General features: G+C 39.1%; 1 protein-coding gene across 2 annotated transcripts; it reads right to left on the bottom strand.

The window, feature by feature from the left end:
- Nucleotides 1–2,291: 2,291 nt before the first annotated feature.
- LOC139474433 (T-box transcription factor T homolog 1-like) lies at nt 2,292–19,413 on the bottom strand. Of its 2 annotated transcripts, none has more exons than XM_071257449.1 (7): nt 19,108–19,413; nt 14,955–15,219; nt 12,218–12,358; nt 11,300–11,361; nt 9,056–9,111; nt 7,598–7,768; nt 2,292–3,623 (listed from the first exon to the last, which is right to left on the bottom strand). In XM_071257449.1, exons 1-7 carry the CDS (start codon nt 19,353–19,355, stop codon nt 3,241–3,243), a joined length of 1,326 nt encoding a protein of 441 aa, XP_071113550.1. In that variant the 5' UTR covers nt 19,356–19,413; the 3' UTR covers nt 2,292–3,240. The 2 variants fall into 2 exon arrangements, with proteins under 2 accessions (XP_071113550.1, XP_071113549.1); XM_071257448.1 differs by having other exon boundaries at nt 9,056–9,126.
- Between the last annotated feature and the right edge of the window lie 7,050 nt (nt 19,414–26,463).

The raw sequence follows: 26,463 nt of genomic DNA on the forward strand, positions 1-26,463 counted from the left end.
TCTTCAAATATACAAAACACGAAACTTTTTCAGGATTTGACCCTGACTGATTTATTAAGTGAATCATGTGAAGATGTCAGTGAAATTAGATAATTATTCATCAATACACTAACCACAGTCTAATTTCGCATATGAAATGCTGAATAAAGTTCAAACTGCATTTAAAGATTAATCTAATTAAAAGACTTTAAATGTGTATCTTCGTACAAAATTCATGACACTTTTCAAACGCCGTCAGGAATTTATTTTCAATATGAAATGAAGCAACGTTGAAGGTTATCAAGGCATGTGTTTTCGACTCTGCATTAACAATAAGCATCCTTTTTAAGGGAAGTTTTTTTAGATGTTACAGAGTAAAAATCACGATATGATTTGAATGCCTTCACTATTTGAAGAAGTAAAGTTGAACTTTTTCACGGCATGTGTTTCCGATTCTGCATTAGCAATTAGCATCCCTTTTAGAAAGTTTTTAAAACTATTATTTAGGAATATGACGATATAATATGAATGACTTCATCATTTGAAGAAGTAAAGTTGAACTTTTTCGCGGCATATGTTTCTGATTCTGCATTAGCAATAAGCCTCCTTTTTGGGGAGAGGTATTTAGATTTTACATAGGAGTATCACGATATAATGTGAAAAACTTCATCATTTGAAGAAGTAAAATTGAACTTTTTCACGGCATGTGTTTCCGATTCTGCATTAACAATAAGCCTCCTTTTTAGGGGAAGTTTTTAAATTTTACATAGGAATATCACGATATAATATGAATGACATCACCATTTGAAGAAGTAAAGTTGAACTTTTTCGCGGCATGTGTTTCCGATTCTGCATTAACAATTAACCTTCTTTTTAAGGGAAGTTTTAGATTTTATAGAGTTTGTGATTTTTCTCTCCCGTGTTGACAGACTCCACCACAGTGGCCGACTACATAGTTGCTCAGCTGTGTGTGTGGAGCGCAGCAGGGGGGTCAACATGGGGGAAGGGGGGCGTTTGTAGAACGCCGACTGTCAATGTTTCAATATGGTTAGTATTTACTCTTTAATAACACAGACCCTGGTTGATTGCTATTAAAGTATTTGCTAAAGGGTTGAAACATTATGTAATAATACGCATGGTTATTATTATGTGGTATTTGATATTAACACAAGTTATCTTTCCAGAATGGAATTTCCATACCATCTTATTATAATGCTATTTACATTTACAAGTTTATACAACGCAAATATGAATTAATTTTCTTCAGATTTTAAAACGTTTTTTATTCAAACATTTTAAATATTTTTAAAAGGTTTTAAAAACTATTTGTCTGTACGATATAATGCTTTATTGGGTCAAATAAACAATGTTTTAAATGAAACAAGCGGATTGTGTGAAATCGGTTATATTTGTAGCTGGTATGAGAGCTGGTGTTGTGACGATTCTATGGAGGTGTGATATAACTGCAATGTGTTTTTCCCCGGTTACGGTGTAAGGGAGCAGTGCGAGGGGTATTACATATCCTACCCGTGGTAGCACATTGTCATGAATGCTCTACGACTTGCGTTAATATTATAGGTTTTTCTCAAGCGTAATGTTCACACCATGAAATGTTCTCTATTATTCGCTGCATGTAGTTATTTATAATACCAGGGTGTCACATTCGCACCCAACGACCCACAAACTCTTGGTAAATATTCATAGGCAGAAGTTAAAAGACCCTATCTATTTTCTATTGAGGCATGGCACGACAAAAGTAACAGTATCATCTCAGAATAACAAACAGACCACACACCCGGCTCCCACCCCCACGGCTGGCGCAGTGTCCCCGAGTCACCCGAGATCCAACTGAAGGGACACGCCCCCTCCCACCGTCCTTACACACCTTGTGTTACTGAACCGAGTGAGCCTATCCCTCTTAACCTTAGGCCACGGTCAAGTCGTAGCACTCTCCATAAGCGGGATAATTACCCAGCTCTCAAGACAAACTCGCTACACCTGGATCTCCATATAGAAGCTTCACGTACAGCAGGATCGCCACAGCCTTCTTCAACTCCGGGTAAACAAGTAATCTACCATGGTGAATAGATGGTACGTGCACAAACAGCATAGACACCATAACGCACACACGGGTAGCGAACACACCCCCTGGGGCCACGCCATGGATATACATACAACCCGTGGAGGACTTAATAACACCTCTGATCGGGATTAAAACATAACCAAACATCCATTTCTCTAGAGACTTAATTTTATTTCGTTGTATCTAAATATAAATCCATTCAAGGTCAACATATATACAAAATATACACACAAACATATTCATAATAAAATAAGGCACAGTTTAATCTTTGGATTGCGTCAATGAGACTATCGTGCCCGGTCCCTCGGGGTGCAGCATGGCCAATCAGCTGCTTGACTAGTCTAGGGGTTATAATTAAATAGAAATGTATGGAATGATGGTCCCTCGCCTGTCTCAGGTTTGTCATTCAACTGATGGTATGAGTTAGTATGCTTGATTTAAGTACGCTTTAGCCTGGAGTGTCTCCGCTAGGCCATGTCCAAATGCTAGCAGGACAGCGTGTGAAGCGGAGGTGTCTATCCTTCTGGACTAATTACTCTGCCCAGCAATGCGGCAGTGCCACGGCAGTCCCTCGCTATTTGCCCTCTAGTTCGTCTCTCGCTGTCGGCAGCGGAATATCAACACAGCAGCCGTAACGATATGTTTGCCAAGAACACCTGTTCAAATGGCTGGTTGACCGGAGCTCTATAGCGCAGTGTGATCGCCACACCAATCACTTTGTCTACTGCACAGCAGTCTTCACGAGGAATGTAGCCGGGCTCTTGCCTTACTGGAGGTATCTAACTCGTCGTGCACGACTCCCTCTCCAACACACACACACATACCCTGTCTTTAACAGCTCTTTATGAAAGGGCTATGTGTCACCCTAATATTGTCACACACAGGTCGCAGTGTCGTCGCTGACACCGATGGAGTGGGCGGGGAACTGAGTATCACTGCTGATGACACGATAACGACCCTGCATATTACATCGACACTTCCTAAAGAACACTCGACCGCCACACTTAAAGCACAATTGACGTTACGATAGCGTGAATGGCTACCGTTTTGATGATGGTGCCTTCAATGATCACGTCGGTTGTTGAACATGACGTCCGTTGTTGGCTAGTTCTTGGTGGGGTGCCGGCACATGAACTTATATCACAGTAATGTATTTGTCTTATCTATCCCTGATTCGGTCATAATGGCGGTGGGGTCAGTGGACTCCAGTTGGACCTTGGCGCGTTCTCTCTTGACGAATATGAGGATATATCGCACGGGTGCTCAAATGAAGGTTGTGAGGCGACGGTGGTGGCGGTTGGAGGCACGGAGGGGATGCTGGTGACGGGGGTCGAGGAACCTGGGAGGGAGTAGGGTGCGGTTGTCCTCAAGTAAGGCATGGAACAGTTCTGATTGGGAGACAGGTTGCCCACAGCGGAACTCATCCACATCCCGTATTGTCCCTGGGGTGGCGCGCTCTGCCCTGCTAGCATGCCGTGGCTACCTGCTGCAGACATATGGGCCCAGTTCTCTGTTAGGTTCAACATAGGAAGGTTGGCGCTCACATCCCGACCGAAGTTACCTGCAATACAAATAAATCACATGAGACAATTTGTTAAAAAATAATAAAAATGACACATTACAGATATGACGCAACAATTTACATTCCTTGGCAGAGAAACATGACGTACCTGGGAAAATTCTCAACCTTATTTACTCTGAGCTCAATATGCATAAATACGCTAAAGTAACCATTTACGAAAGCGCATAAGTACAACGAATAATATCAGATGCTTGAACTAGTTATCTGGTCGTTTTTTACAAGTTAAGGACACTAGTTGGTAAAAGACGTATGTGTTTCAGCTCATTATGTATAAATAGGTTATCATAACATTTTACGAAATGCCATAAGTACAACGAATAATGCCAGATGATTGAACTAGTTATCTGGTCGTTAATTACAAGTCAAGGACGTGATTTGGTAAAAGACGTGTGTGTTTTCAGCTCATTATACACAAATAGGTTATCATAACATTTTACGAAAGGCCATAAGTACAACGAATAATGCCAGATGATTGAACTAGTTATCTGGTCGTTTATTACAAGTCAATGAGACTTTGCACATTTACAGCTCAACATTCATGAATAAGTTACTAAAGAATAGAAGATAATTAGGGGTACCAGATCATTGAAAAATTATCGGAACGTATATTACAAATCAAAGTCATTACATAGTAATGGACGTGTGCGATTTCTGCTTAATGTCTATAAACAAGTTATCATAACTTTTTGCTAAAACACATAACCCATAACGGATAATACCAGATCATTGAAATAGCTATCTGAACATTTATTACAAGTCAAGGACTTGGTAATGGACATGTGTGTTTTCAGCTCATTATATATAAATATCTTTTTGCGATGAGCTCATAAGTACAACGAATAATACCAGATCATTGAACTAGTTATGTGAAAGTTTCCGGAATAAAATCAATCAAGGGTCATGAATATTTTGGTGGATATATATATTTTTTATGGTGGAGACTGAACACGCAATTTCATAAAAATATCCTAAAAATATTCATGATCCATGATTTTGTTTTTAGTATATATTACGAATCAAGGCCGTTACTTTGTAATGGACGTGTGTTTTATTTCGTACATTATTTTTAAGTGCCCACGTTTGTGTGTGTGTGTGTGTGTCGTGTGTGTGTGTGTGTGTGTGTGTGTGTGTGTGTGTGTGTGTGTGTGTATGTGTGTGTGTGTGTTTCTCCTGACGTCTGTATGCCCCGTGTTGACTGACATGTTACAGACAATTACGTCACAGATAACAGTTACTGACTGTGCTGACCGTGGACGATCACAAAAACTGATTGGTCACGTCCAAAGCGTCCGGGCGTGACTGTCACGAGGCCATTGTTGTCCATGACGGAAACTGTTACGTTGTCCCCTCCCCCGACTGCCACAGTGATGTCGTGACCGACACAGTGACGTGACTTAGTCGTGACGACATCGACGGTGCCCCTGCTCGGCGACATCTCGGCCAGGGGGGCACGTGACTGGGGGTCGGTGAGGGGTGGGACCGAGCTAGGGGGTTGGGACGGGGAGGTGACCCCTGGCCGTGTGTGTATCACCGTCAAGCGTAACATTGTTACAGACGCTCGGCTAGTCCCAGGTCACGTGATGGTCAGCTCTATACAGTGGCGTTTGCTCACAGAATGACCAGTTCGACACCGTGGGGAAGCAAATAGCATGACGTGTTGAAATTCGCGATATTTCTATTTTTGTTTTAGCTGAGTGTATTTCGTGGCTGACGTATGTTTCTCCAGATAGAGATTAATGTAGCTGGGTGACAGTTGACGGGACAGCGCCATGCCATTGATACAGTTACCGTCGTACGTCACGCTGCAGACATATTGGTATTGGGTAGAGGTGGAAATCAGCTGCTGGCTGGTCACGTACGAAAACTTGAGACATGAATGACTGACTTATCCAAATACTAAATATCTCACAAAGACACACACTCAAAATAAACCAAATTAGAATGTTGCCCATTCAAGATGTGTATTACTCATGTTTCCGAGTCAACTTTGTAGCATTGGTCAGCGTAGGCCGGGGATTACAGCTAACCAGTGGTTTTTCACAGGTGATGGGAGGGTGAAACGAGTATTTAATACAACTCGGTAAGAACGGAAAATAGTAATTTTGCCCCATCGTGTAAATCCTCCTATATTTCACGGATTCAGAATATTTTTTTACCATTAACGGAGTACATGAGTACACAGTAATGAAAAACAATTAAAACTACAACCTCACAAATTTATATTGCCTGTATAGTTCTATATTTAATATTGTTAGTAGATAAAAAGCAGGGAAAACAAAGCATCAAACCATGTTTGAAATTTAATCTAATGCTATATTTCAAATTAATTCTGTGTCAATTTATTTCCAATATCATTGCCCAAGTGGACTGGTGACTTATGAAAGTGGTTTAACATGCATCTTCCTTCAAACGCCGGCAGATCACAGTAAGAGCGATCAGCTGGCCGAACAATATCATTCCATGTATTAAAATGAAGTGAAACATCAGTATATATTTTCCGTGTGTTGGCTGTTATTGGTTAGTTCATCATTATTATCAGTCCGATAAATATTATTATGAGTCATCCATGCATAAAACTTGCAGAATTTCTGCAGTTTGATAAATATCATCAGCTGCTTTCTCAAGTCTTTTTTAACAGGGTTGTCCATTGATAAAAAAAAAATTAAACATCCATAAAGACTTGGTTTGGTTTTTTAATTGTACAAATATTTTTGTAGTAAGGAAAATACATCCATCGTTGTATTGAATTCTCGAATAATTGAATATTTACTCGAGGTTACTCGGCTACAATAGGGAGGTTGCAATACATTAAGTTTACGATTTTTCAAGTTGAATGTGAAATATTTGAAACATTGAAAATTCTATTATTTTTATATGGAACTATTTCATATCAATTCTTGCCTGAAACTGGGGAAGAGCGCAAAGGTAACCCACGCCGGAATAGAAAGGTGTTTACATCTTTATTTCAAAAACTTATGTTCAAAACCGTTTTATTTTATTTGAAAAACATAAGTGCTTGATCTAAAAAGCTATCAATAAATTTAAGAACCAATTGTCCGTGATCAAGAGATTCTAAATAAGTGGTTGCATTCTAAAAAGTATAAATTCCAAAATATACCTCAAGCAAAGGTTTATGTCTAAAAGAAACAGTTCGTAGATATTCCTAAAGTAAAGGTTTGTCAGAATAGTATCAATATCAGTGTTCTATATATTCCTCAAGCAAAGCTTTATGTCTAAATAGTAACAATTCCTAGCGATTTCTCAAGCAAAGGTTTAAATCTAAAAGTATCATTTCCTAGAAATTCCTCATGTAACGGTTTGTCTAAAAGTATCAATTCCTAGAAATGCTTCAAGTAAATGTTTATGTCTAAAAAGTATCAATTCCTAGAGATTTTTCAAGCAAAGGCTAATGCCTAAAATGTATCAATTCTCAAGCAACGGTTTATCCCTAAAAAGTATCAATTCCTAGAAATTGTTCTCAAGCAATTTTTTATGTCTTATACGTATCAGCTCCTATAGATTTCGCAAGCAAAGGTTTATGTCTACAATTTATCAATTTCTAGAAATTCCTCAAGTAATGGTTTATATGTAAAAAGTTCCTAGATATATATCAATTCCTAGATATATACTCAGGTTAAGTTTTCTTTGTAAAAAAATGTCAATGCTGCCATATCTATGACGTTGAGTCATCACTGTTACAACTGTGTTCATATACTGGAATGGTTTCCCGTTAACCTAGATCAGGTTACATTAAACAAACACTATGTACACCCTGGTCGGAAGGTTATTTTCTATTTTTTTTACCAGCTAATATTTGCGCTGTGGATAAGAATTTGTAAAACAACACAGTAAATATTGTTGCTCTCAAAGTTAAGTGTTTCTTTTCAAATAGTTAAAAGAAATAAATTTCCCACTCGCTATAGCGGCTGGGACACAAGCAAATTTCCACTTACTGTGAGGGGGTGAGCGTCTCTGGTACGGATGACTGTATGGGGACGGGCGAGGGTTCCGGAGGGTCAGGCGTTCACAGTGAGGGTTGGAGAGACTCAAAGGATTGGCAAACTGATGTGCAGGAGGGGGTACCAGCGCGTGACTGCCTGGGGGGAGATACCAGGTGCCCGTTACTGAAAATAAATATTAAATAATTTTTAATTCAGCGTCAAACGGCATAATAGGAATTTCAGAAATATGTTCCAAGAACGAGATTGGCACCATGAGAAGCAGCTGAAGCTGTTGCTTCTGTGGCTCTAACCCAAGGCATTATAGAAGATGGCGGGAGGACAGTTATGATCGATTAAATAGATATGATGCTCCACTGTCTGGTGAGTTATTTGCGTTGTGTGCAATTTAGCACATTGCACACTTAGAATACCAGAGAGTTTGGGAGTGGGCGGTGGTAGCAACGAGCGGTTTAGCACCGGGCTTTACTGCGCAGCTGCTGACTGGCAAGGTCTGGCAATACTGCACAACTAGGGGAAATACACGTGTGGTCGACAAACACAACAACTCGCATTCTTTTGGAAAGGTGTTACTCTTCCAGAAATTTGTTTTCAAAAACAAAAAAGTCTTGCTGCTGACAAAGCTTGGTGAGCAGAGGTGTCGACGGAGCACTTCAAATTGTGCGATTTTGACAGTTTGGCGCTGATCACGTGACGCGCAGCTGATCATATTGGTTGCAACGTTGACACTTCCGTCTCGAGAAAGAGTTCCCAGAGGGAATCGCCAAAATCCCTCCGCCTGTTGAAAGAGTTCTTCGACTGAGGGATGGAAATCCCTCCGCTGTGTGTGTACGTGCTTCGCCAGTGATCGTGGACTGCTAGTGTCATTAACAATGCTTATCGAAATTGAGCTGAGATTTAGGACGCTCCAAGCTTGATAATCAGACCTTTGAAAACCCGTGTGAGTAGATGAGATAGCGAATAATTTATTGATAGGCTGTTGTGGGAGTTATCACAAATACTTCACAATTACGTGACAAAATAGGATAAACTGTTAGAGTATTGTGAATAGTATCGGTAGAGGAGGCAGCGTACATGTCGTCTGACGGGGTCCTTCACACCTCACCACGATAAGTGTGGTCCCCCGTCTACCCGCAGTCGTACGGTCTATCCGAGGTAGTCAGGTCTATGTAGACCGCTACACCTGTTTCTTGCCGGCAACCGGTCGTGGACGCTCGTGGACTATTGTGTCCGAGCCTGCTCTATCGCTAAAACCATATATAACTGTAACAAATCACACCACTCCAACTTCTGAGGAGAGCTCGGTTTGACACGCAGGTGCGAATGTTGTAAGAAATTGAAATTAAAATGACAAAATAAATTACCCCAGTCGTTCACTAAACGGTAAATCCACGGAGGTGCGTATTGCAAAGGCTATCATGACACAGCTTGATATACATGTGCTATACTTACAGTGAGATAACGACCTGGAGCCATCCCCTTCCTCAACGAAGTCTCTCTCATTGGGCCTGAAACAGGGAAAACTGATTTCATAAGACAATGAATTCAAGGGCAGACAAAGGAGTTGATATACAAATTATTGTAAAACAGCACTTCATGCACCGTGTTCTGACATTAACTATAATAAAAGCAGCCGCACACATGCACGTCGCTACAGAAGTGCAATAAACTTGAAAGCAAACCCCATTTTACCTCCCACCACTTGAAATAAACATATTTTTTACATACTTTTGAAACATTATTTTAAAAGGTATTGTAAAGGAAAATGGGTCGGAATAAAAGATATTATGGCAAAAGTTTATGTGGTTCACAGTGTATTGTTTGAATCCTATTGAAACTGGTGGCAGATAAAGTCCTATCATCGCAAGCTACACTTAAGGTGTCCAGGAGGTGGGGAAGACTGCCTCTCCCCCTTGCCCTCCCGAACGCTGCGTTTTGTCGTGGCAAACACGAGCACCTGTGTTTGAGGTAGTTCTCTATGTTGAACATGCGCCGCATACACACGAAGAGCAATCAGCAACATTAAACGTGCGACAAACAATCCAGGCCTGACCCGTGACACTTCCCTCATCTCCTGCCTGGAGAACTAACACATATTGTCCCTCTCTCACAACAATAAACCCTCACAACCCAAAACGGTATCCTCCTCTCACCCACGGGATTCTTCAGCCACTCATGGGATATTAAGACATATTACCCACCGTACCTACTACAGAACTACATAAGTCTTTACCATCCCTATCCCCTCCCTAATCGTACCCCCCACCCCCCATCACTGTACCCACCCATCACGCTACTATCCTTATTTTTGTACCCATAATCCTGCAGCTCCTAAAGATGGCGTTCGGCATTAGGGGGCCAAAAACCGGACCGTCCGGCTCGGAGTTCGAATATTATGAGTGGTGTATTCATTTTAAAGTGTGGCAATGTATCACCAGTTCTTCAACTCCGACATAAGTCCAGACTATTAAAAGCAGCCTCGCACACACGCTATATGAGTGAAATAATCTTGACCACGACGTTAAATATTTTACCTTACATCGTATAGTTATAAAGAAATAAACATACCATATTCTACATTTAATACCTCTAAATTTATTCTAAATTTAAAACGGTTGATTTATCCACTTCTACTATAACAGGGATAAAGTAACCGAGGGCTCTTTGGAAAAGGAGGAAGTAATTATTGATGTGCTATGACGTTCGATTTTTATCCACGTATGCTAGCTTTCATATACGCAAACAGTTACCGAAATCTGTAAACCATTTCAAAAACACACATATGCAATGTAAGCATTACTCAAACTGTTATTCCTAAAAAAAGATGAGACCCTTGCAAACGTGTACCTCCACATCACCATTATGACGTAATCCATGACGTAATTCATAGCGTCACAAGGTGTGTGAATTTCAAAACGAATCATTAAACGTTGTTCGCCGGATGAGGTGTCTAAAACATAGTGCCATATGTCATCTGTATATTCTAGGAGAATAAATACACGGTTTTTCGTGACGTTTATAAAATAAATTCTCCATTTGGCAATGCCTACAGTTTGGTTTGTGAAAGAAAATCTTTGAAGCTTTTATTTTCGGTGATGCGGATATTCAACAACAGCATGGCCTGAGCTCTGGTTGACCCGATTCTGCCATGGTAGAATACACTCTGATTTCAACAATCAGCTAACTCCAACGTGGGGTGCCTTCTCCTTGATATTCTGTTATAATTTGTTTATTTAAGGATCTGAACAATTACAGTTATCCGCTTTAGAATCTCGAGCTGACGAATCCCTTTTCATAATAAATCTGATTTCCCCATGTCAACTGAAGTAACCTATGAAGGATTACTAGTTGGAATCCAACATCCCCAAGATGTTGATCTAAGTTGTTCTATCTTATCTGCAGTCTCGAGACACCTGTCCATTAGACTAGCATCCCGACTGAGACTCAGGGAGGACTATAAGGAGGCTGAGGGAGGCCGAGGGGAGCCAGATTACTTCATCCAGAGGATGCTGTATAGCCCCACTCCACGCTCTGCACTCAGATTATACCTAACTCGTCCGTCAATTCTTACGTGGCTCGCCCAAATAGAAAAAGAGATTTAAACATGTCGCCTACAAACAAGCAAGTCTGCCTGTTGAGATGAAGTTAAATTTTTCTATTAGCAGCCTGTCCAAGCCTAGCAAATCTGGCCCTCACCTCTCTTTGGCGTCCAAGAATGCTTTGGCAAATGGGTTGTGCTTGATTTTCAACGCTGTGATCTGCAAGAAAATAGGATCTATGTTGAACAGTTTGCTAGAAAATAATTCTTGCTTGTTTTCTTGCATCCAAAGCTTTGATATTTAACACGTGTGCACCAAGTGAAATGCCATTGTTCAGAAGAAAAGTTATTTTACTGCCAAAGAATGCATAATAAAATGATATTATATTTTGCTTCGTTAATATAATACTGATGTACATTTATGCAAGTATTTCACGCCCATAGTGGTCATAGTCAGTGATATGACGCCCCAAGTCTAATCTAATGATTAAAGGTCACAGCGACACTATCATGCAACACTTGGTTTACTGAACACTTAACGCCTAAAGTTAATAAAACAAAACGATGGATACGACTGATGATGTGGTAATTCTTTTACTATGAAAATAATAATGAGTCTCTGTGAAGTGTATGATTCTTTCAGTATGAAATGATTCTTTGACTAAACTCTCTTGACTGAAACATGTTTCTGTAACTATGGAATAAATGATTCTTTGACTAAACTCTCTTGACTGTGAAACATGTTTCTGTAACTATGGAATAAATGATTCTTTGACTAAACTCTTTTGACTATGAAATGTACGAGTCTTTCGCTATGAAATATATGATTTTTTTACGAATCTTTCTCCACTATAAAAGAAATGATTCTTGCACTATGAAATGTACAAGTCTTTTACTGACGTTATACCAGATTCATTGGCTAAAATCTCTGGACTATGAACACTGTCATACTCTTACAATGAAACATGATTCTTTGACGAAGTATTATCTTAATATTTGACCGAGAAATATGATTCTTTGACCGTGAAATATGTGATTCTTTGACCATGTAGTATTTGAGGATCTCTATGACGTACCTCTTCGTTCTGGTAGGCTGTGACGGCGATGAACTGAGTCTCGGGAAAACTGAACGTCATAATGCTCTTTTTCTGTGTGCGGGAGTTGACACGCACTATGTGAAGGCGGGGTTCGTACTTGTGAAGGGAGTTTAACATGATCTGGAACAAACACGTACAATAAGAATATGGAAACGGATTTCCTATACACTAACAGTCAATTTCAATCGACCCATTGTCGTGAACCAGTTGCTGCAAGGGTTATTTACAGACGATGACGTCATTCATGCAGCATGTCTATAGTACAGGAAAGCTTACAAAAAATATTAAGGAGAATATGGAACACTTTTACAGTGTTTTGTACCGGGTAGTCAACACTGCTTGATCCATTGCGTTTATGATTGCTGATGATTTAACCTTTCTGCATCTGTCGCCGTTGTTTTATGAAAGGTTCCTAAAGTTAACGCATACATATTCATTTAGATATAGCTTCTCTTAAAAGCCTAAAACCTACTTTAACAGTTCTTATTTGGCATGAAATGTATTTTGAGGTATTTCTAATCGGGTCTGGCGTCCTAGCTGTGCTCGTGCCGTGACAAGTCATTAACTGGGTGAGTCGACCACCCGGGGCGCCCATCCGCCTCAATCAATGCCAGGGTTGTAATATATCCCCACCCTGACAGAGGCTGCCGTATCACCGCCGACATCACCGATGTCGGTACAGCGTGGATCAACCATCACATCGCCGCTGACAGGACACTGAGTTGATGACACACAGATACCGGCCATCTACTGTCACTGTCGTGTCGCAATCGCCACGTCGCTAACCCACAGAAAAACCAGCTACTAGTTTCCTGCAACTCCACCCTGGAGACTGGGTAACTGTATACATGACACCTCACCACCTATAAAACGGGACTGTTATACTGTCATTGTGTCTTTTGTCATCAATACAAGCTAGATGCAAGAAATGCTCTCACTCAGATTGAAAGCATTGACTCTTGACATGTCTAACTTGTATTGATGACAAAAGACACAATGACAGTACGCGAATCAATTGTCATTTGACTTCGTTGTCATCGTCGTGTCTTTTGACATCAATACAAGTTAGACAAGTCAATAGTCAAAAATTTCAATCCGTTCTTGTCTAGGTGACATCGATGTGACTACTGCCACTGTCATATGTCAACGATTAGGTATTTGGCGTCGTCGTGGGCAGCCTATGGGTACATAGCTGTTCCATCAATGTTTAACCGTCACATGACAGTTCGATTTCAAATCATACCGAATTATGTTTATAATGTTTAATGTTTAATGACTCTGTTGATGATCAATGAATAATCCACGCGCTTCCTATTCAATATATTCCACGAACATTACATACCCGGGCGGGTTTTCGTAATAAAAAACATAATATAACAAAGGTAAAGACATACGTAATAAAACTAACACGGATACGTTTGAAGTTGCCTTAACCTTCTATTATTACTCTTTCGATATAACAATATCCCCACGACAGAGTTAACGCTCCCCTCCGACACGGCAGCCGTATCAACACAGACCAGCAGCGCGAGACGGAACACTGAACGCTATCATGCCCATTTCTCCAATACCAAAATTGTTTGAGTATTTGACTAGTTATTGATCTAGCTAACTAGACATCAAAGAGGACAATTTCTACATAATTTGCTGGCTGGTGATTGTGTGTTGGGGTGGTGGGGTCAGTGCCGGCGAGAGGCAGTCAAGTGGCACGGTCCCTGATAGAACTGGGCGACGCAGAATACTTGATAACAACTACGTTTGAAGTTGCCGTATGGGCTCGACATAAGTGGTATTAACAGAGTCGTGCGGATATTACCTGCTCAAGTATTGCTCAGTTATTATAGCTCTCTCTCTCTCGCGTGGTTTTGATGTATTTGTTACAAGCTCTATTAAATGTTTAGTTTAAATTTGTCAGATCCCCTGTTTCAGCTGGTATCCAGCTACCCCCCACCCCGATCCCCACCCCCACACGATGCTTATGACAAGGAAATGAGGTCCTTACTGGAGATAAAGACTCAAATATTATCTTGTCAAATGCAATTGTAACCCTCTTCATAACCGGCTCCTCTTTGAACTAGGAAGAAGCCGATTCACCCTACCCCCGTTGCCCCAGTAGAACAGTACACGGGTACACCCCTTCCACCGTCGACGGGAAAACAAGCTACTTGTTTAGTTTAGATAATAAACATACGCCATCTCTTTGAAGCACGCATTTACTGTTTGTTATTAAAACTTTTGTCCTGAAAATATTTTTTGCTAGAATGTCGGGGCAATCTCGAAAACGGGCGGGGTAATTTGTGCTCTAAGGCTTTGTCGCTCACAGAAATTGAGATGGTACCGTGTAGTCCAATGTGGTATACTTGAACGCACTAACGAAAATGAGCTCATCTTGGATGTGTTTTAATTTTTTTTTATCCGACCTGATTTTACCTCCTGGACACTTGTAAAAATATGAAAATAAATGTAGCTTCACTTCACATTTTTTGTGAGCATTTGGAAAATAGAACTGCACATCTAAAGGAAATAATATTGTGCCATAGAAAATATTCACTATGAATATTTTTTCGAGGTTAGGACAATGTGATTTAACTGTGTGATGTATCATTTTACAGTGCCAGGTTAGCTGATCGTAAGTAAAACCATTTTAGAAATAATTGTATTTCCGAACCAAATACATTAAGAAGAGAAACTAGTCTATCGAAGCCTTGATGCGTACCTGGCCTCCCCCGTTCAATTTGTTTGTCAGCTTCACTTTGCTGAATGAGATGGGTTCCTTCATCCAGTGGGCGCCGAAGTTGGGGGAGTCGGGGTGGATGTACACACAGTTGGGGGCAGCGGGCTCGGCCTTACCCCCGGGCACCCAGTCCCCGTTCACGTACTTCCACCTGTGGTTGTCTACCTGGACGAAGTCCAGCAGAAGAGTGTACATAGCATTAGGGTCCAGTCCCGTGATGGACGTTCGGAATACGGGGAACATCCGCCTGAAATAAGAAAAGACATTTATTCTGAGAAAATGTTCAACAATTTATTGAGACAGTTACCTCAAATTACAGTGAGCTCTGGTAGACTATTTCGTATGAGTTATTTCCAAAGTCCACCTACCATCAAGCATTAAACAGTATGCTCTTTAAGGATATTTAGTCGTTTACAAATACAGCTGCTAAAGTTGCTACTAGAAAATTAACGCTTTGGTTAAATATCATAAAGGATGGTATTTTAAAAGTAAGAAAAACTGAATTAAATATTGTATATATCGACAGGGAATATTTTGGGTACAATCGAAGGCAAAATCAAAATGTTAAATTCTCGAGATTATTTTAATATCCGCCAGCCCAACCTACTGCTGGAACATACACGGAAGCACTCAGTCATGTATGTCACGGGTTAGTCCTCGAGGTTGGAGAGCTTTTTATTTTCACACTTACGAATCACTTAATATTTTGAACATGACGTTAAAAAGACACGTGTTGTGAAAATTGTTTCCTGTAAATGTAAATGCTGCACTACTACATTATCACTACATGTATACTACAGTTTGGACGCGGGTTCACCTATTCCTGTGATCGATATCGATGTGTTTTATATTGGGACAACTGTACTCCCTGGCGGCGATAACAACGGGAGTAACACACGAGAGTTAGTGGTTTATTTATATAAAAAATATTATTTTTGATACAGTAAGCACGTGAGCTGCTGGATGTAGCAACTACAACCGACTTCAAATTAAATATTTAGACTAAAATACAACATCATGTTAATTTTATGTCTATGATAAAATAACTTGAACATACTGTGTGTGTTTTTTTTTTGTTTAGGTGTATATTGCTAAGACAAACAAAATTGCACTGTATGATAAATTAACAGAAATAAGTCAACAATGAGTTAGTACCCAGTGGAATCACTTATTGTACTTTAAAATAATATTTCCGTACATGTCGGTAAAGGAGAAATATGGGATGAATATTCTCGGAATATTTCAATTTTACCTTCTTCTAAAACATTTGTAATGACACTGGAAATGTTTATTTAATATTTAGCAATATATGAGTCATACGCAGCGTTTATATGTAAAACCAACGTTTTGGTGAAGCAGTTTTGGTGAAGTTAATCCATTACACAGATGTAAGTACAGATTGTGTTTGTGTCTCTATTTGTGACCTGTTCCTGTAATATTTATACACCTCCTTGACAACAATAAAACAGTCATTACCCGTGTACTTCATGTATATCCCACAATTTAAAAAAAAGACATAGCTAGTCACGAATAACGTTTAACGAAATTTCCCGTTGTGCCACTGAATTCATATAATTATGAACATTAACATTTTGATAACACGTGGTGAACATATAAAAATATGTACAAGCGGAGTAAAGCAATAATAATTTGAATGAAAAAATATTGGATATTTGAAAATTGAAAATAATCTTTTTATATTTTCACTGTTTGCATCCTTTAAAAAGATAATTCGATGGTTGCATAGTGTAGGTTATTAACAATTACAATAAAATTCAGGTAAATAACATTTTTAGCTCGTTACTCAACACAAATTGTTATCTTTGGAAATGGAATTCGGAAAACATGCATGAAGTATGCTACTCGACGATCTACAGTGATCTATAGTGTCATATAGTGTACGGGATTGTCACTATCGCTTAACTAACCATGTCGTCAGTTTAAAAAATTAATTTAGGTATATGAAGTTAAATTCACATTATTTTCAGTACTGAAACTAAAATTACTTACAATGTAAGTGTATTGCAAAAATATTTTCCTAACTCTTTCATGACGACGTTAGTTTCGATACGTAACTGTAATATACATGTATTTTACCCATAATACACCCGTAACATCCGTGTAATATACATGTCATATACCCATAAGACACCCGTATTATGGGTGTAATATACATTGAAGTTAATAACATACTATGCAAGAATGTTTCTCAATATACAGTGATGTTAATAACATACTATGCAAGAATGTTTCTATGCCCTATAAGAGGAAGTAATACCCAACACTAGCAAAAATACCATCATATTCATACTATTTGTTCTATATTTAAGAATCTGTCCTTATCCTCATCAATATCAACGGTTCTTGTGTCCATCATAGACTATCCAGGCATGTGTCTATTTACAATGAAATCAGATGATACATTTCTGAAAGTGACAATAAACTACATGGTTGCAAATGACTAATTTCATAACTAAATTCAGACATTATTCTAAAACTATCTATGTTTTATCCAAATGTTCCAACAATATTTAGCTTTGCGGTGGGTATTATTAGAAACAGTTTTGAGAAGTCCATGTATGTATTGTGGGTCAAGGAGAGGTGGAAGGGGAAACAGTGATGTTGTGACTGAGAGACGTGAGCATCCGAAGTGATGGCACAAATTATCCTGAGAAGGAAGTAGCTGGTTGTTGACATTGCTCTATTTAGGTCCCACATTATTTCCAGTCAACAAAATCTTAAAACTATCTATTGCTTGCATGGACTGATTTGCAGTCGGTATTTGTGTAAAAAACTATATTAGGAAAAGCTGAATGGTGAGAAATTTCAATGTGTCATTAAGGACCTATATATATCAGTTGATTCTTATGACGTAGGAGGATGTGGAATGTACTTGCAACACAAACTGTGCAATAAATTTAAAAAGCATATAATGGACTTGGTATTAAATAGATGGTGCTTAGAATCTGTATGATTACAGACAAGCTAGGAATGTGTGAAATGCATTAGAGAACCTACAAGGAATCAGGTTACTGAAATACTTAGTAGCAAAGAATGCCATAATTCTCAGATTCGCCACTATAACAGCTAATGGTCTGGGGTGTGCTGACAGTAACTGCACCCAGGTAGCCGAGTCACTTAGACGGGGAAAGAATATCAGAATCTATCTATTCACTACTCAGAATCAATTATCCCCATCTCAAGGAGTATCATGGGTGCGTCTGAAGGAGACCTCTGTCAGCATCTCATCTCGTCTGTAGGACCAGATGGTTATAGCAGCCTGACGCCACTCAGTACCTCTGATCTATCTACATCATAATAAATAAAACCTTAAGCATAGAAGGATGACAGGGATGGGGATTCGGTCTACTGGCTCCAGTCTCGGGATCAGGAACCTGGCATCGGGAATTGTCATCAATTTTAGGCATTGGGTTAGAAGATTGTATGGTATTGTCCAAGACTGGCTTGGTATGTCGCCGAGTTGTAGTCGGTCTCAGTGGCAGTATTTAACTAGCAAATGGAGCAAAGCGTCTGTCAACATGGCTATTCTATCCCACCAGTGACCGCGTGTCCGCTCCGCGCTAATAGTGCTACCTTGTATGCCAACTCACACCTCACCCACCACACCTAGCATTCACATACCTGCCCATTGATTTTAAATAGATACTTACATTATAACAAAGAGTTTATTTATTTAACTAGATCTAAATTAAAGTCTACCCCTGGACCCAGCCCGGCCAGGGTGCAATATGGGTTAGAAAGGGCTGTTCGGCTGAGCTGTGAATTCAATGATAAATACACTTGGCGGTATATAAGATACAGGTAATTCCCCAGGCGTTATAACAGATACGAGTAATATCCCTGACACTGTAGAAGATACAGGTAATTAACTTGGCGTTTTAGCAGGTACAGGTAATTAACCTGGTATACGTATTAATACAGTTGGTAATGGCGTTATTATGGATACAGGTGAACCAAATGTCACCCCGCCCTAACGACGATGTTAACATGCAAGAGACACTGACATTGTTCATTGAAATCATCATATACCGGAAAGGTCCGGGGGCTTCTAATCCGGGTATCCGAGTCCAATGTTTGGTCCGGATCCGGAGAAGATACATCCATTGTGACCTACCTGCCGTTTTTCGTAACAATCATCTCGTTGGTAAACTCCTTGAATTTTCCCCACAGATCTTTATCCTCCAACTTGACAGAGAGCTGGCGCTCCGTGGGGTCGCCTTTCTCACTCCCCACATTCATCTCCGTGTCCACAGCATTGAGGAGATGGTTGATGTCGACTTGGGCCTTCATGTCGGCAGTGGGGGGTCCAGGGGGACTACACGTAGGGGCTGCGAGATCGCACGAGGGCGCTGAATCTAACATGAGCGATGTAGGAAGGAGCTGAGCCTTGGTCTGAGAACTAGCCAGGGTGGAGAGTTACACTGTGAGCTGCTTGACGCTAAATGCTCGACTCAATGAGGTTACATTTGTTTACAAACTTGTAATTCAACTACGCACAAACCAGAGGAGGTCCTTATGTTACAACCCGCGGCCCGGCCAGCCAATCAGCGGCAAGAGGGGGCGTGTCCAGGCAGTCGCTTTCTCGCGCTGATTGGTCGCTCGTAGTGATTCAAGGTGATTGTCTGTGTAAACAGAAGGAAGATAATGAGGGTAGTGTAAGTGTATCGAAATCCCGAAGTGTCATGTGAGGATTGTGAGTCTAACGTTGCTCACTGACCGTGTCACTGTCATGTCGGAGACCCCCGGACATGGGGACCCGGGGAACCGCACTCCCCTAGACGCGGGGATCGAACTCAGAACGTGTGACAGTGCTTAATAAAAAGATCAAGTTTGAAAGTAAGCCCTTCGCATAATGTGCAATTGTGAGGCGAGTGGGCCTGTGTGTTTGTTTAACTCCCCTCTCTGGTCAGGTAATAAGATTAGGCCGGCTTAGAGAGCGGGGGAGATAGCCCTACCGCGGAGAGAGCTTCCTCTCCCCTCTCCCATACTGATACAACTCTCGCACACATTGCACACACTGTAACCAACGAAATATTCAACACTCTTCTGTCAAGAACACTTAAAAAAATTGGCAAATTAGATACTTTGTTAGAGAAAAAAAAAACTTTTCCAAGATTTGACAATTAGTCATTTACGCCCCAATAAACGGGTTTGAAATGGTTAAAACCTTTTTGAAATTTCCCTTTTCTTTTACAGGGTCTTATCAATTTTGCAACATACATAGATTAGTTTTCCCTAATACTGATTTGGTGTAGGAACGAATCTGGCGAATATATTCATCGGTATTAATGATTTTATCATTGGTAGAATTTCACTAAAATATTATAATTTAAATAATTAGTCGGGTTGTGAGGAAAGACAGTGAAGCATGTCCGTGCAAGGTTAAATTTCGTTAAATTAAATAATCCATCATATCTGTATAATTTGACACAAATCATTTATTGTTGAAAGGCCCAGCTTGTGTTCGGCCGACAGCGATGGAAGCACTACTCATATTGTTGATCAGATCATGGCGCCAATCGGTTTTATCGCAATCAAAACATGTCGGCTCAATACCTGCAGTACGCTCCATGACCGTCTCCAACATGGGCATAATAGTCGGGGCAACCGACTACTGGCGGTAAATTCTGATTGTTAAAACAATCCGATAAAATAACTATATTCACTTAAAAGCTCTGTTAAATTAATCCACAATACCCGCTCTCTTTTTGGCAAAATGTAACAATTACAATCAATTAATCTCACAAGTGCTTTAAGAGTGACCGTAGGATCACAACTTTTGTTCGGGAAATCTTTGTGTGTGTAGCTAAAAATCTCACCCCCTTCCCATATTGTCTCGTGTGTGGCAAGTAGGGGGGACAGTCTGGACACTCAAGGAAACAGTCAATCAAGCAATAGAGAACAAGAAAAGTTTTTAAACCATTAACAATTATAACGGCACGGGTTTTCCAAATACTGTTGTGGTTTCTACTTTCTCAAGAATAGTAGTAGTTTGTTAAGTACGTCGCTGAAGACTTTCTCAATGTCCCCGTGTGGTATTTGGCGTTGGTATGGAAAGTAATGCATGTCGTGCCTGCTGGTATTGAAAGGATGGAGATGGCTCGATCTTTACGTATGATGTCTTTACTTGATTGGTGAATTATGATTAAAAAACAATTCATACTTGCAGAGCTCCGCGTCCAAAGCTCTCTGTCGGTCTGCAGAAAATTATGCAGTCAAATTAAGGTATATTATTTCCTTGGTATTTTATATTAACTAGCATCAATATATTTCGAAGGTTTACCTAAATTATGAAGTGGAATTAACAGACGAGAATCCCAGTGAATAAAATACGTAAAAGGTATATTTCCATACTTTTTAGACACGCAAAATTGCTGCGATCATGCAAGGTTATTTTGTATGGTAAGGTAGAAAATGAATCAGTTGTATAATAACGATATTTATGTGCACGCGTGTTTTATTTTGTTGGAACAAGTTTTCCATAACAAAAATAATCTTATAATGTAACCTTTTAATAAAGTTTACTTGAAATATTTCTCTCTGTTTTGAAAACGCCGTTGACAAGATTTAAATAGTAAAACCGATCTTGTTGCAACAAATGATTTTGTACAATGATTACATTTTCCTATGACTCTATTCTTCCAAAGAAGATCTGGTGCAATTGCATTAGTATTTAACACGACTTATCATGTATGCTTTAACGTCATGATATCTCTGTTTGTGTGCAAAACTATTTTACTCTGAAAAGTATGTTATATATGATCTGTCGGACAAAAGAAAGTATACACCCATGTTTGGTAATGGCTGGGATGAAACAAACAAGAAATTGTTATACCCTGGAAATGTATTTCACACGGGTATCACAGATGTGCTTTCTTAGCACAGTGTTTAGTTTAGTTTACAATGTTTTGGCAACTGGTTTCAGCCTGGTAACGTTTTGATAACGTTTGCAATCTTCTGGTCAAATCCAATTGTCAAGTGTATACTTTCTTTTGACCGACAGTGTGGTACGAGAAGAAAGGTTTCCATGATGATATTTGTTATGAATTCATAAACATATAATAAGATTCAACAATGAACAGCTTTTTTATAAATATATCTTTAGCTTTATTTGAACATTCTTAAAAAATAGAATTGTGAGCTTATTGTTTCATATGTTGTAGTGTTTGCGTGGATACCAATTGTGGACCCGAGATATACATTGAACACATCCAAACGTATGATACTTTTATTCTAAAGTCGGATAAAACTTTAGAAGTCGCAATCGAGAACCACACAGATGGGCGGGCGTGGCTCAGCCTCGCGCTCATCAATTCCCCAAGTAAACTGATGGTAAAGTACACAAAAGGGAGCCTGAATCAACAGCATCCTTCTCTGTTCCCTCCACATTTATCCAGATGTAGAACGGGAAACTATTTTCATAAAAAATACTGTTTTCTTGATGATCAGGTATTTTACACTTTGTTTTACTACAGACAAAACCTTCATGGAAATGTCAAAATATTATCCGTTGAAGTGCATCTCAATTGTCAATACATTGTTCAATAAATCACTTTACTAAACGCAACGATTAACCGAAATGTCAATAACCCTTTAGCACGTAAACACAACGAGTCATTGATAAGTTTACAAAGTGAATGTCGGGTGTTTGAAGGTGTTATGGAAAGTCATCGTAATTTCCCGGACCGTAAACATTCATAAAACGACTTTGAACAAACACACGTCATAAATCAGTTCCGGGTGGAAGCGGTTAGTCGATTAGCCTCAGTTAATAAAACACGTTTATTATTGCAGTGTAGTGTCACGACTTCCGCTCTGCATCTCCTCCCTCATCCCCAACCGATATGCACTTGCCGGGTGGGGAATGCGATATCCCTGTCACTTCCGCCCCTCCTCTTTAGTTTACAAGATAGTTGAGCATATGGGGTAATTAAGAGCCTAAGCTTATAACACTATCTTCTTAACCGCGAACAATTTAATTAGCGATTTACGCTAATTGGGGTCACTAAATTGTTTGACAATTTACATCAACATATGCCAATCAGTGTATACACCTCAGTTATTGCCTGACAGCGGTGATACATGGGTCTAGTGTGAGATTGCCATATTGTGTCTGTATCAGTGAGATTAACACTGTCTTAAGGAATCAGATTACCATTGATAAAATCACCGTCGGATAGGTACGTTAGCAAGTATTTGATCCAAACGTTTATCTAAAAAAATGAAATATGAATTAAAAAATATCGGGCGATTTTATATACTGTAGGCAAAGTTGGTACATTGTAAGTAAAATGTAAATTTCCAACAGATTAAATAACACATCAAAACTTCGTCTTTGATAAAAAAAGAAGTTTTGGTCAATTTCAATTACTTTTACATCGATACATTTCGTTGCCAAAAGATACAGAATTAACATCAAAACACATAGCAGTAGCATTTGAATCTTGGATACCATTATTTGGAAATGGGGTTGACCGCAATATACACGTCGGAGCATAAAGAAAGAAGCGATCAAAGTGTGGCACCATAGCCAAACGAAATCAAATAAAACATTCAGATTACATTCCCGTTGTCAGTTTACTATATATTCGGACGAAGTATTTCACATAATAATATCTTTCAAAGACGTTTCGCCTTATTTCTATTTTGTTTTCAATAAGTCCGTCGCGAAAGCATGGTTAATATCTGTATGGAAATTCAGAATGATCTTCCTTTTGATTTGACTAAAACGAAAACCCACTGTCATGTGAATCATGGTACACCATAAATGACCAGTTCTATAAAACTAGCACAATTAAAATACGGGGCTAAAGAAAGCATACACGATCATTTGACCAAAAAGTTACGAAAGTTATCAAAACGTTACTATGCTGAAAAAAGTCCCCGAAACACACCAAACATTAAGTTCAAAACACAACAAGGATACCGTATGAAATACATCATAACCATTTCCTGTTTGGTTCATTCACAGCCAATTTAAAGATAGGTATATACTTTCGTTTGCCCGATAGTTTATGATGACGTGGTCCATGATGCAGACACTATGGTAGTCGACGATGACGCGTGTTTAGCAACCAATTGACACTGTGAAAAAAATGCACTCAATGCAAATTATGATGTTAGTTAAAATAGGACAATTAATAATGGATACATTTGTTATAAGCCATTATTACCGAATATTTAAAATGAAATTGAACCTTATAGGATACTTTCATTTAGTTTCTGTTTCTTATATATATACGAAACAGAAACTAAATGAAAGCATTTTATGAGATACACTTGAACTGTTGTCGTCGTGATAAAGCTACACATACGAATGTCTGTTCTGTTAAAATGCCTAAAATATTTTATTTCGTTTTTTGCGAAACTGGATCTGAGTCAGACAAAAAACGGCTTACGAAGGTGTCTCTCCATTTTAAGAAACATCTGAAAAAATGACGTGGTATATATTGTTGATAAATGGCCGACACGTTGGAAAAAACAATACTTATTCCTTTCCTATGGAGGATCGATGAACAGGCAACTGGATGCCCATAAGAACATCTCCATTAAAATATATATAAATATGTTTTTTAATTTATGCATAATAAGGGGTGAAAACAAGCATGCATGATAGGTAAAGAAGTCGGTATGTGGCAATATGGAGGCTATGGTTACGGTGGGTGGGGGGAATCCACACTGGGGGTGACGAGACAATGTTGGGAGTGAGGATGGAGGGGTGGGGTATGGGGAGAGTCCTACAGACTCACCGGGGGTTCCCCATGTAAACAACACCCTTGATATGACCACACAAAACATTCATTCAAACGTCAACAGTAATAAAGCGGAACAATAAAACAAACTATGAAAGATGAAAGACGGTTCTGGAATTGTAAATGAGCACTTAGGAACATGATATAATGGGACGGACCCTAAGAGGGTAGGGTACATGAACAACCTATTTAATCACAAGAGACGTGGTATTGTTATAAACAAAACCTCCCACCCTGCTTAAAATGTTGATGTCCTCAAAGCACATACATGTACTTCTATATAAAAAAAACCGGTATAATATTCCTGGAACACCATCTTCATGAAATCTCTTAGAGAAGAATCCTGTATTTCCATGTTATTCTGTAAAATAAATAATATTTCTTTTTGATACGCATATGCGGATATATTTTGACAACCGCCCATTCTGTACGACAGTCGGCTGTGTGTCAGCATTGTTTCAAAACTCTGTTGTGAAATGTTTTAAGGTCGTTGTTCAACACAGAAGTAAATTCAGTATTATCAATGCAATAGCAGAAAAATACTGAGCTTAAAAGACTATTATAAAGAATATGTATTCCGATACGACGCGATCTTGTTGGAGGGGCACCCCAGCTGACATTCTCATGATTATGTTACGCCATAAAGAAATATGTGCAAAATATATATGTAAAAACAGACATAAGTTCAACCTGGCGTTCAATGCTCTGTAGGGGTTGGAATCTAGTTGTTCATAAATGATTATTGTGTCTCTAAAGAATACGCATAAGGAATTGTCTTCATAATGATGACTGCTTCAATACGACGGTAGCAGGAATATGCTTCAATTTCCGTCTTGTGTTACTTTCAGTATGAACAGAAGTCATCCATCACGTAACACTTCACTACTATGAAGACTAATCTTCAGATACTGAAGACATTGAGCTGTTTCAAACAGATATACTGTTTGTAGTTTTGATGTTCAGTTTTTTCCTGCAAACTATTTATTTCCTTTTAAAAATTATATATGGTGCTTTCTATTGGCATACTTAATCCAATTTGTGATGTATTGATCTCACATGTGTCAATCCTCTAGCCGAATACTAAAACTAATCACTGGTGGTGAAAGGTGTTTCATATTTCAACAATTTGAGAAACTGGATCGGTGAACAGGCGAACTGTGCTTATGTGTAAACCTCTCCAGAACAATGTAAGCTTATAATTATAAGCAGAAAGGATTCAAACATCTCTAAACTATGCACAGCTTGCCAGAATAGGTGTCGAGATATCTAAATGGTCAAAATTTATTGCTTGAGGCCAACCTATCTGCCAGATGCTTATGAAAGAATAGGTCGATTTCAAGATGTCGAAATTAATTGTTTCAGATTTGTATGCACTGTGTGTAAGTCCTAAACACCAAAGCAATAATACATATGATATCATTAAGTTGTATGTTGTACTTATTGATGATAAATGGCCAATACGATATGGTGGAATAAACAACATATATTCCATTAGCTACAGAGGATCAATGGCAACTGGGTGCCTACGGGAACTTCTATATGTAAAGATATAAAAATAAGTTTTAGATTCTTAATTAGGGGATGATAAAGTACCACCTGATATAAAGCATCTTCGAAACTGAACGGACATTAAATGTATAAGGGCAGCTTTGACTAGAAAGGCTGATGGATACTAATACAGCCAATGGTTCTGTCTCATCGTAACGAATAATGCAATA

This window comes from Haliotis cracherodii, unplaced genomic scaffold (assembly GCF_022045235.1).
Source record: "Haliotis cracherodii isolate W230 unplaced genomic scaffold, xgHalCrac1.p SCAF_3, whole genome shotgun sequence".
NCBI classification, from domain to species: domain Eukaryota; kingdom Metazoa; phylum Mollusca; class Gastropoda; order Lepetellida; family Haliotidae; genus Haliotis; species Haliotis cracherodii.

Bases quoted from the DNA above. Each gene is read 5' to 3' on its own strand.
- LOC139474433 (XM_071257448.1), bottom strand. From the start codon at position 19,355: ATGTTAGATTCAGCGCCCTCGTGCGATCTCGCAGCCCCTACGTGTAGT. The intron at 15,220-19,107 runs GTAGGTCACAAT...TTCTTATTTCAG, and splicing joins ATTGTTACGAAAAACGGCAG to GCGGATGTTCCCCGTATTCC. The intron at 3,624-7,597 runs GTAAGTGGAAAT...TTTGTATTGCAG, and splicing joins GAGACGCTCACCCCCTCACA to GTAACTTCGGTCGGGATGTG.